This window comes from Electrona antarctica, assembly GCF_951216825.1.
Source record: "Electrona antarctica genome assembly, chromosome: 16".
Taxonomy (NCBI): Eukaryota; Metazoa; Chordata; class Actinopteri; order Myctophiformes; family Myctophidae; genus Electrona; species Electrona antarctica.
Window position 1 is genome coordinate 12,127,521 of NC_136797.1, and position 12,748 is coordinate 12,140,268.

General features: G+C 43.8%; 1 protein-coding gene across 2 annotated transcripts in view; it reads right to left on the reverse strand.

The window, feature by feature from the left end:
• Positions 1-12,302, reverse strand: part of LOC306939791 (ER degradation-enhancing alpha-mannosidase-like protein 3) — a 28,651-nt gene extending 16,349 nt beyond the window's left edge. For both annotated transcript variants that reach the window (XM_079524494.1, XM_079524493.1), the window contains exons 1-10: positions 11,332-12,302; positions 10,947-10,992; positions 9,168-9,268; positions 8,079-8,118; positions 7,320-7,432; positions 6,427-6,580; positions 5,221-5,355; positions 4,868-4,973; positions 3,493-3,590; positions 1,670-1,795 (exon numbers count right to left, since the gene is read on the reverse strand). In XM_079524494.1, coding sequence (XP_079380620.1) covers positions 1,670-1,795; positions 3,493-3,590; positions 4,868-4,973; positions 5,221-5,355; positions 6,427-6,580; positions 7,320-7,432; positions 8,079-8,118; positions 9,168-9,268; positions 10,947-10,992; positions 11,332-11,486 — 1,074 coding nt within the window. In that variant the 5' untranslated portion in view covers positions 11,487-12,302. The remainder of the gene's footprint in view (positions 1-1,669; positions 1,796-3,492; positions 3,591-4,867; positions 4,974-5,220; positions 5,356-6,426; positions 6,581-7,319; positions 7,433-8,078; positions 8,119-9,167; positions 9,269-10,946; positions 10,993-11,331) is intronic.
• Between the last annotated feature and the right edge of the window lie 446 nt (positions 12,303-12,748).

The window sequence follows — 12,748 nt, forward strand, 5'->3', positions numbered from 1 at the left end:
CCATGCAAGGTACCAACCAGCACATCGGGAGCAATTTGGGGTTCAGTGTCTTGCCCAAGGACACTTCGACATGTAGACAGGAGGAGCCGGGATTCGAACCGCCGACCAATGGATCATTGGACGACCTGCTCTACCTCTTGAGCCACAGTCGCCCCCGACTGTTAAGAAACAATGCAGTAAATGATCTGGTGACAAACGATGACGCGTCGATGTTGTCAGTTACTGGAAAGTCGGATGTCAAGAACTTCCACAGAAAGGTGAGTTAGAATCTCAAGGGAAACCGTACCGGTTTGCCTGGTTGAGTCACCATTATAAGGAAATGTGCCCATAATCAATCGCAAGTGTCTGCTTACTCATAGAGTAAGTTACAATGAACAGCAACATGAGTTTAATATGGAAGGTTAATTTCTTTCCCCCACACCACGCCCATATCCCCCCTTCCAACACAACAATGGTCCCCAGGTTAATTCTCAGTCAGGGTAGTGGTCCCCAGGTTGATTCTCAGTCAGGGTGGTGGTCCCCAGGTCGATTCTCAGTCAGGGTGGTGGTCCCTGGTTCATAATCAGTTGAAAACCCTTGCTCTAGAGAGACTGTGTACCAATTTGCGTGATGTTTGGACAAAATCTGTAGGTGTACTGTCCAAAAACTTGTTTTGCGCAAAGCGGCCTCCTGGTGGCGCTATAACAGGCCGTTCTGGAAATTTTGGGGCAGAGGTTCATCGTTGGCAACCAGGGAGTGTGTGTGCAAAATTTGGTTAACGGTGCCGGAGATTAGCTGGTCACAGACGGCCGGACGGCCGGACACACGGACGGACGGACGGAGTGCAAAACATACTCTCTCCCCATGCCTTCGGCCTGGTGGAGACAATTAAAAAGGGCACCACCAGACCACACCACTGAAGTTGCTTTTCTGCTTTGCAAACAAACAAAATAGGTTTGAGAGTAAACCTTTCCACAATGCATTCAAAGCATTGATTTGCGGACACTACCGTAGTGCATACACTACTAGTAACTAGAGTTGTCCCGAAAACCTTTTTTTTAAACAGAGTACAAGTACTTAATTTTTAGTACTCGCCGATACAGAGTGCAGATATGAGTACTTTATTTTTGTTGGAGTGACCACTTATTTTACCCCATTTTTCTCATAGATGCAGATGGATCTCAATCTACACTTGTCATGTATACTTGTAAATCGGCTGTTTTTTTTGACAATTTGCTGCAGTGTTGGGTCAGACTTGCTCCCGTTGCATTCGTTCAGCCTAGTGTCAATTGGATGTTTTGGTACTACCCCCCCCCCCCCTCCCCTCCCCCCCAACACTAGACTCAAAAGTCATGCTTACAAAGAGTCTTGCTTACAATCCTTCGATACATCTTACATCTGTGGGCAGCGGTGGCTCAGGGGTAGAGTGGCTGGATGGTAACCGCAAGGTTCGAACCCTGTGGGCTCCCCCAGTTAGTGTCGAAGTGTCCGTGAGCAAGACTCTGAACCCCTAATTGCTCCTGATGTGCTTGTTGGTGCCTTGCATGGTTTCCGCCGCCATCGGTGTGTGAATGTGTGTGAATGTAATGCACAAGCTATGTAAAGCGCCTTGGATTTAGGCGCTATATAAATGCACCATTTATTTACCATTTGCACTAGTTGACTTCGAGAAACAAAAAGGACTACTGACCTGCAAGCCCGGAAAGAAGGCAAGGAGGGAGTCCATCCAGCTGCGCACGCTCACGGTTGGGTTGTGCATGTGTACATTAAGCAGGAGGGGAGGCTGGCTGATATACTTCATAATGGCACTGTAGTGCTGTGGCAAACACAAAACAGTAGATGATTTAGATTAGACCTCTGCATTCACTACAAATACAATAGAAAACAGCACATACAGACGCAGGACCTCATATGGCCAAGCATGTGTTGGGAGTAAATTCTGTGGACTACTGGCAGGCTACTAATACAGTCTCATGATAACCAGTGTGGTTGTGGTCTGTGGACTACTGGCAGGCTACTAATACAGACTCATGATAACCAGTGTGGTTGTGGTCTGTGGACTACTGGCAGGCTACTAATACAGACTCATGATAACCAGTGTGGTTGTGGTCTGTGGACTACTGGCAGGCTACTAATACAGACTCATGATAACCAGTGTGGTTGTGGTCTGTGGACTACTGGCAGGCTACTAATACAGACTCATGATAACCAGTGTGGTTGTGGTCTGTGGACTACTGGCAGGCTACTAATACAGTCTCATGATAACCAGTGTGGTTGTGGTCTGTGGACTACTGGCAGGCTACTAATACAGTCTCATGATAACCAGTGTGGTTGTGGTCTGTGGACTACTGGCAGGCTACTAATACAGACTCATGATAACCAGTGTGGTTGTGGTCTGTGGACTACTGGCAGGCTACTAATACAGACTCATGATAACCAGTGTGGTTGTGGTCTGTGGACTACTGGCAGGCTACTAATACAGACTCATGATAACCAGTGTGGTTGTGGTCTGTGGACTACTGGCAGGCTACTAATACAGTCTCATGATAACCAGTGTGGTTGTGGTCTGTGGACTACTGGCAGGCTACTAATACAGTCTCATGATAACCAGTGTGGTTGTGGTCTGTGGACTACTGGCAGGCTACTAATACAGTCTCATGATAACCAGTGTGGTTGTGGTCTGTGGACTACTGGCAGGCTACTAATACAGTCTCATGATAACCAGTGTGGTTGTGGTCTGTGGACTACTGGCAGGCTACTAATACAGACTCATGATAACCAGTGTGGTTGTGGTCTGTGGACTACTGGCAGGCAACTAATACAGACTCATGATAACCGGTGTGGTTGTGGTCTGTGGACTACTGGCAGGCTACTAATACAGTCTCATGATAACCGGTGTGGTTGTGGTCTGTGGACTACTGGCAGGCTACTAATACAGTCTCATGATAACCGGTGTGGTTGTGGTCTGTGGACTACTGGCAGGCTACTAATACAGTCTCATGATAACCGGTGTGGTTGTGGTCTGTGGACTACTGGCAGGCTACTAATACAGTCTCATGATAACCAGTGTGGTTGCCACAACGTGAGTCACACTTGCAAATTAACCAAGTTGGTACAATTTAGGCATTTAATCCAGAGCGATTTACAATAAGAACAAAAAGCATGGCAATACTACACATATATACTATGAAGTGCTATGACTACATAAAATGCAATTCTAGTGCTGTCTACGTAACATGCTATAAGTCTGTATAAAATGCTATCTAAGTCAACAATAAGTGCTATCCAAGTACGCCCCTTTAGGGCGAGGTCCCTTCTCGCCCTCAGGGCGTCTTACTGGTTATAGTTATAGTGGTCAGTGTGAATGGGCCTGTAGGCTACTCAACAGTGCCACTCGGTGGTCACCCTGCGGTGCTGCAGCTGTCTGTACTCAAACAGAAACGGACACAGGACACACACAGCTGGTCATTGGAGCGGTTGTTACTCACCGCTCAAAGATAAAATGTGACTTACAATGTTGAACCTCTCCAGGTAGACATTGTCTCCGAGGAGAATGTAGGCCTTCATCAGGTACTCATAGTAGGAGTCAATACCAGCACCCACTCCACTGTCTGCAAAAAGACACAATGAAAGTAACGCAATGACTCCAAACTCTCGGCTACAAATTTGAGTGAGTGGTTTTTTTCAGTTCTGCGTTCACCATGTATATTTGTTAGTATACACCGACACCACGGCGCGTAAACAGCGCCTCAAACTGTGACTCCGCCCACAACCGGGGGAAGTTGTGATTTGCGCTCGTTCACTGCAATGCAATTTGCGGCATTTTCAAAACAATATTGAGCAGAGTAGTGATTATCAAACGTATTTGCAATGCCATACGTTGAAAGATCTGTTGCCCGTGGACAAGGAACGCTACCTCCGCAAGTTAGATAGCATCGGCATAGATGTTTGTCCGTATGTGATTAAGGATTGGACCAAGTTGCATTGGCAGCCATAGAAAATTCTTACCCCAGGCTAAAACCGGATGTGACGTTTTTGGGCGTTCCTGTCTAGCGTGGTGTCAGTGTATGCATGTGCATGCAGGGGTGCTACCAACCATGTATGTGTGTGTGTGTGTGTGTGTGTGTGTGTGTGTGTGTGTGTTGTTTTCGTCGACTAATACTATGACGAAAAATGTCCGTCGACTACTTTTTTCACTGACGAAAACTAAATAGAAACTAAATGAAAACTAAGCTATGATGACTAAAACTAAGACTAAATATACTGACGATTTCGTCAACAAATAAAAACTAGACTAAAGTGTTAGGAAGGGACTAGTGGACAAGAGATCCAGTATAAGTCATTTTACACTTGGTTGCATGCTGAAAATAGCCGTTTATCTACAAGCTCACAACGCGCCGCAGTGCGACGCCTTGTTAGCTTGTAGATCGGCTATTTTCAGCAACTGTAAAATCTATCATTTCGACACCATCAAGGCCTGCCAAAATACACCTTAGTTGACTAAATCAACTGTAGATTTAGTCGACTAAAATCGTATGACATTTAGTCGACTAAAACTAGACCAACACTAAAAAAACATTCCAGGTGACAAAAATGTGACTAAAACTAAATGAGAACTATTCAAAAGACTATGACTAAAACTAAAATCTAATTTTGCTGCCAAAAACAACACTGGTGTGTGTGTGTGTGTGTGTGTGTGTGTGTGTGTGTGTGTGAGTGTGTGAGATGGACATGTGTGTGCCAGTGCATGATTTTCTTGTTTGGGACTTGGTAAAAGGAGGATAACAGCCTCCATAGTCCTCCATAGACAGTTAGCCACATTCGTGGTGAGGTCTCTGAGGTTACCGGGGCTCATAATATGTGTGTGTGTGTGTGTGTGGTGCCTCACCCCTGCGCACCCAATCTCCATTGTGGATGTTGATTACTGTTCCCACCAGGTCACTTCCTCTCTGTCTCTTCTCCCACAGTACATCCAGGGCCTTCCTGGCATGTTCCTGTAAAAATACAACACAAAACGGGAAATCTGGAGTTTAATAAAGATCGACGTTTTACGGAAATTCTACATGTATTTTTGCAGGTTTTGGGTCGAGAAACGCCACCATTTCTCTTGTGGGTCTCCAGCTGAAAAACGTCTGGGCAGTGTTGTTTTGGCAGCAAATTTTGATTTTAGTTTTAGTCATAGTCTTTTGAATAGTTTATTTAGTTTTAGTCACATTTTAGTCACCTGGAATGTCTTAGTACCTCAAACACAGAGTCCCCAGTTAGTCTGCTGAGAGCGGCAAATTCCAGGATCATGGTCCCTGCGCAGGCTGTACAGGTGTCTGACTCAGTGCCTGTACGTGAGAGAGGGTTTAGGACCCCGTAGCGCAGATTCACCTGATGATGCAAAGACACACACACACACACACACAAAAACAGCTCAGTGTACGGTATTAAACAGTGCTTCCCAAAGCTTTTCATGTCAAGGACCCCCAAAATGATAATCATTAGCCTGCGGACCCCCCCCCCCCCCCCATTTGAAAATACATGCCAAGGGCCCCCATAAGAGAAGATTTTGACGGCTCTAGGGCGCCGGTTTGACCTGAATTAGGCTACGGCCCCCTATATAATGGCATTTCTATCTCTGGGACCCCCAATACATATTGTAAAATTAATGTTGTAACTCTGAGAGTGTACAAATGGTGTACATTCTCTGAGTTACAGACCCATAAGGGTCCATTTGGTTCGATTTGTACATTCTCTGAGTTACAGACCCATAAGGGTCCATTTGGTTCCATTTGTACATTCTCTGAGTTACAGACCCATACGGGGTCCATTTAGTTCCTAACTATCATTTAGCTAGGGGACCCCCTGGAACTCTCTCAAGTACCCCTATGGGTCCCCGGACCCCACTTTGGGAACCACTGGTATAAAAAACACAATTAGGAATTGTGACTGGATAAAACAATGGACAACAATTAATGTACACATTTAAGACCCCCATTAATAAAATGGCATTCAGGCATTTCAGGGTAATTTGGACTTCTTTTGATTCAATATTGTTTCCGCTGAGTTGATGGACATTATGACAAACAATTCAAAAGTGATGGGAAGCCAAAGAAAGAGTCGGAACATAATATGGCTTCACCTACTGTACCTACCCCCAGTTTTATCCCACCTACATTAGTCAACCCTGCCCTGGTTGCATTTGAGCCAATTTTGGATGAGAATTGATCATTTTTACTGGGTGAGGAATACAGTATATATACACTGTATCTCCAACAATTAATACTGTAGGCTAGTAGTCTACTACTTTTGGGAACTAACTGACTGGCGCGCACGCGCACGCGCGCGCGCACGCGCACACGCACACACACACACACACACACACACACACACACACACACACACACACACACACACACACACACACACACACACACACACACACACACAAAATAGGAATACCCTGGGATAAGGAAGGCCACTTGAGGTGTTGAAGGCAGGCAGTAATCTGTGGCCCAGGTCTTTGGCCATGTGCAGCAGCTCATCTTCATACCACTGCATCCTCTCACCACGCTCACGCAGCAGTTCGGCCATTACATGTGCCCCCAAGAGCCCTCTGGGGAATGATCAATGATAGAAGGTCATTAAGGCTATGGGACCGATCGTGTCTCAGCTCTCGCATGAAATGCAGACCAGCCCTCTCTTCTGTAGCGGGAATATAAAGAACGTTTTACCTACTCACCAGAGCTAGGTCATTCAAATATACAAACATAACCAACTCTGGACACACGTACAGTATACCTCCCTATATACAGTACACTGAATACTGAATTATACTACTAATTATACTACTGAATGTTTATTGTTATAACATGTTAGCAACATTAAAAGCATCGATAGAAAACTTCAATTCAAAATAGTTTTTGTAATTTTTCTTAGGTTTTCTAAGCTCAATTGCACCCCAAAAAAAACCCTGAACTTTTAACATTCAGTAGATTTTGTGTGGTCTGGGGGTTTTCTGGGGATTTTCCTGCTGACTGTGATGTCACAGTCAGCAAATCCCATATATGACAATGGGATTTGCCAGCAGATGTCACTATTTTCACTGTTTTGCCTGCGGCTTTACAGACACAGAAAAAAAAGAATCCAAGACCACAGAAAAAATGTTCAAAGTTCAGGGTTTTTTTTGGGTGTAATTGAGGTCATAAAACCTAAAAAATGAATTAAAATCAATGTCATGAAACCTTTAATGCCAAGTGGTGATGTCAAATTTATTTCAGAACCATCTTACAAAAAGTATCAATCAAGTATCAAAATCAAACATAAAAATGTTTATTTAAAAAAGGGCTACATACCCCAATACTCTGATGTTGGTCTCGAACACGGACACCACCACATCATTGTCCAGACGCACGTCTCTCACCGTTTTCTTCACGGCTTCCTCAAATTCATCGAGCTTGTTTAACACCTGCACACATATGATTTCTCGTCACTGAGCGTGCAACGATGTTCTAGGATAGTGGCTGACTGTGTTCTAGGGCAGTGGTTCCCAAACATTTTAGCCTGTGAGCCAAAAGAGAGCTAGACGTTTGCCCGGCACCCAAACTAGTGAAAATAGCTGATCTACAAGCTCACAATGCGTCGCTTCACACCGCATTGTGAGCTTGTAGATCAGCTATTTTCAATACTCAATTTAAGGAATTTCTTAAATTTTTCTTAGATTTCATTTAAATTAGTTTTTAGTTTATGAAGAAAGAAAATGCTTTTTTGGGAATGTTTTTTTTTATAAAAAATGTAAAACTAAATGTAGGAAACAAAAAATATATAAAAGGGACCCATGAAAATGTGTCCACGTCCCACAGATGGGTCCCGACCCAGTGTTTTGGGGACCGGTGTTCTAGAGCGGCTGGGTTCAGTTATGTCACTCATTGATTACCCGTTCAACATGTTGCATGTTGTTTTAATGCATGTTGTTTTGAATGTAAATCAGTGGATTCAGACATTACAAAACATGGTGTGTTAATATGGCTGGAGGATAATTTAAGCCAGGAGGTCTTGTACAAAATCCACTCCTAGCCATGCAAAACTTAAACAGGGTCAGAGCGAGTACTCACCACCAAAGTATCAAGGGTGTCGATCAGCGTGAGGGAGAACCTAGGAGACAGAAGAGACGGTCAGGGTTAAAGCGGCTATAAGCAATAATATGTCAACATTTTAATGACCCTTTTTTTCTTCTTTTTTTGGTATTCAGACAGCCAGCAATGGGTAGAACGCTCCGCAAAATAAATGTAGTCTCTGTGACACATCTAGGGGCCGCAATCTGCATTCAAAAATGTTCCTAGAAGCTTTGTCATTGGTTGAAAAACCTGGTTGAAATGACTAACCAATCAGGAAGTATACAGGCAAATCGACCAGAGAAAATGTATCAAATTAAATTTAAATTAAACATATTAACCCATTTAGGCCTGACGTCGAAATTTAAAAAAATGTCTTCTAAATCCTGACAGTTTTCTGAAATACCTATGTTTCTACATCAGTGGTGCTCAAGATTTCATGTCAAGGACCCCAAAAATGTTATGTAATTGGCCCATCTGAAAATATCATGTTGTTCCAGGGACCCCCCAAAAGCAAAGATTTGAGTTGAAAACTCAAAGTTCGCTCTGAAAGAATAGATATATTCCAAGATTTGCTCGCCATTTTCCAAAAATAGCAGATCTACAAGCTCGTACCGCGCCGCGCTATGAGATTGTAGATCTGCTATTTTTCAATAGCTAAAGCATAACATAATGAAAACACCAAACAGGGTTCCCGCCCAGAATGGTTCAAGGAACAAAAAAATAAGTCTGTTTAGGTTCGGATAACAAGTGATGAGGATCTTGCTATTTATTATGTACAAGCGTTCAGCCATTCTCACAATTATTCGGCTCTTTCTTATATTATTAGACAATTTGGCCAATGTTTGACCAGTTTTTATAGTATTGTTTGGTTGATTACTTTTGATGCAGTAATGGACTTTTTCTTTTCTTTGTCACTTCACCATCAACCCTCATATGGGGACTTTAAAGACTCTAGCTAGGTGTACTTACTTCCCCAAGGAGTCATCTATGTCTCCTCTGTTGGGTTCCAGGCCACGCACCCTCCCCCTGCAGCTCACCATCAACCCTCATATGGGGACTTTAAAGACTCTAGCTAGGTGTACTTACTTCCCCAAGGAGTCATCTATGTCTCCTCTGTTGGGTTCCAGGCCACGCACCCTACCCCTGCAGCTCAGAGGCATAAGCTCATCCGCCGGGTATGCATATTTCTGGAACACAGTCAAGGGACAGCAGCGGTCTGCTATGAACCTCTTCATTACAAAAAGGGAAACCTCACCTATATTCATCGCATGAAATGTGTGACAAGACAGTGCAAACTGCAACATTCATAAAGGTCATAAAGTTGTAGTGCCAGTGTGACAGCCTGTGTTGCCAATACTAACAAGGAAACATGGCTCGGTGCCTGTTCAGCCCGACACAGCCTTGATGTGGAAAACGTCCCTTGGTCTGTTCGAACAGCTTTTGATATGACAGTCAGTGTTGCCTGCCTGATAGCAGCAGGGTGAATAGATTGTGGCTGCGGTGGTGATCCACGCACAGCTTGGCACATGTCGTGGAGGGAAGGAAGCTCACCTACGGCACTGCACTGAGCCGTCCACACCAGCTTCCGTAGCACTCTGAAGATGGTGTAGTTTCCATACCAGCCAGGCCAGTGAGGCTGCTTCCTTGTGACTATGCTCTGGAATAGACGGTGCCGTCTGTTGTAGAGCGCCCTGGAGAATGCGGGGGGCTCATGCAGAATTTCTTCAGACGTCCGAGGCAGTACAGGCCCTTTTTTCCACCATGTATGTGGTGGTGTGTGGATCATGTGAGGTCCTCTGCGATGTGCATGCCACCAATCCAAGCAATGTACATACCACTGCGACCGGAGCAGCATGCGCTCTTCTCTCCTTTCTCTAGTCAACGATCATATCACTGGTCTTCTTGACAATGAGTGAGAGGTTGTTGTTGTCTCGACAGCTGACACCATTGTGTCAGTGAGCTGACCCCTTTTCCCTAGAGTTTTCTGTGTCTCCCATTTTGCAGGCTTCACATGTTCTGCGTTTGCGACCCGCAGCTGCGGATCGAGAGGTGTCCGCAGTCCCCACCCTTCTGCCTGAGGTTTCTTCCACTTGCCGCCATCACAAAAATCCTTTGTTATTATCGCTGCTATTCGCTGTTATTAACTCTGCTGCTGCTCTATATGTGAACTGAATTGTCCCCCAGGCTCATCACCATTGTGTCATCAGCTCAAAGCTAAGAACTCACTCTCGGGGGCCCTATTTTTTGACACAAGACCACACCTTGTTTTAGAATCAACACACCCATTGGGGATAAATAGGCGCATGATCATTTGGTATTTAACACGTGAATAGATGGTGCTAGTGCAGCATTGCACCGGGCAGAAAAAAATAGGGCTCTGGAAATTTTCTGCCAGCCTACATAAATCTCATACACACATGTGCATAGCACTGGCAGTGATTATATTGACTTCTTGGCACATACAGTGTATGTATGCACGGGGAGGTGTTGCGTGAGATGTTCATGTTTGTACATGTTTGTACCTAACGTTAACAACTCAAAGTTGTTCAGTATAAACAGTCTTCTACAGATTTCCACTGAGCAATTCCATTGGGAAAGAAGTGTGGGTTTTATGCTCCGTGCTCAATGTCAGATCAGTTAACAAGTTAACAAGGAAGTAAAATGCACTTCTTATCGTCTTCTCACGTGACACACACACACATATTCCCAGCTGGTCTGGTTATTCAAAGTACTCAATAAATGTTATTTTAAATGTAGCAGGACACTGTCTCACTCGGTTAATTATCTCAAAGACAGCCGTTTTTAGACATGACATCATGAGGCAATCACTTAAAAGTGATTGTTGATGTTACTGCATGCACTTACCATGTAACTGCCGTAGGCATGGTCAAACATCTCAACTATTTGTTCCCTACAACAGAAAGAAATAAGACAACAGAAATAGTAAATAAAGAAAATGGTATGTTACAATTTAGGCATTTAGCAGAAGCTAAGAACGTAACAGTGGAATATCTATCTAGAGACATACTATACATATATACTATAAAGTGTTATGACTACATAAAATGCAATTCTAGTGCTGTCTATGTAACATACTATAAGTCTGTATAAAATGCTATCTAAGGGGCTAGGGCAAGTGCTACGGGCCATGATGGAGTCTGAAAAGGTGGGTTTTCAGTCACACCACTATGTTCTCACATTCACACACTCTCTGAATATATATAAATACACACACGCCACATCATTTCACCTGATAGTATTCTTCTCCTCTGCTGACATGATTGAACTATCTTGACAATATACCCAGCCAAGACAGCTCGAGAGTAGCAGCGTCTTCAGCATCATTGCGATGCCAAGCGGAGGGGACAGGTGGTCCCAGTGAAGATGATTTCCTATGCCACCCATTTAATCTTTAAACAGGTTAATCTGCACCAGAATCCCTCTGTCCTTCGCCCCCAACGCTCACGCAAAAATCAAACACTCCAACAAACAAGGCTTTTGCTCCTCTCTGGCTGCAACCCGGGGGTCCTCCTCATTTTGGGTCAGCTCCAGAGTCCAATGTTGAAAACTGGCTAACGAAACAGGACAGAAATATGTCCATATCTCTGCCAATGAATGCAGTTGTTCTATAATGTAAATGTTATTTTTTAAGGCCACCTCATCTCATCTCACACATCTAGGTTCACTTGCCTTGCCTATTTTGTAAACAGTAAACACAACATGAAAGTATAGCGACATTGGCTTCCACGGTTCACTTATGTCGAAATTTGGAAAGTCGTTCCAAAATCTTACTGTTCAAAGTAATGAATAATCCGAGCGAACGGGAACTTTTTTCCCCCTCCCACACACAAGTGTTACAGAGAGATAAGAGATAAGTTCGCTGTTTGGCTATAGCTAAATGCTAATCAACAAAGAAACAGGGAGGACTACTACCACTTCCACTGGACGGACGGACGAGTTAGCTTCCTCGGCTAACAACAACTTAGCATAGTTAGAAAAGGCTGAAGCGACATCATCTCCATTTCACCCCGGCGTCCTGTTATTGTTCGCTGGATCACCACCACTGTTATCGACAGTTAAAAGTGACTATTATTATGACACGTAGGTAAATGTCACCAGTCACCACCAGGCAGTAGGAGTCAGAGATCACTCCTCCAGTCCTCCTTCACGTCTCGTAATGTAATGTTGTACCTCCACTACCCACTACTACTAGTTACGGAACAACTGTCAGCTCACTGAGAGCTCAGCTGGCCGGAGTGGGAGTAAACTGGAACTACTTCCGGGATTAATAACTTCCGGTGAGAGGCCAAAAGGCAAATTATAAAAAAACAAAAAAAACAAATAAAATAAAATAAAATATAAATAAATAAATGTGATATATATATATATATATATATATCCCTTTTCCCGTAATGTTTGTATTTTAATGAGTCTTTGTTTGTCTCTGTCTTTTTGTTTTGTGTGTCAAACTAGCCTCGGTCCCAGGCTCACTTAACTGCAGGAATGCCTACTGAGTGGCTAAAAAATACTTTCTGGCCTTGACAGCCCATACATCCAAACAGAAAAGTCACATCTAATTGCATTAAACAACATTAAACAATGTTAAACTCATTTTTCCTGTCACTTTGCCACTCGATTTGCCATTCACTTTATGCATGCGCATACCT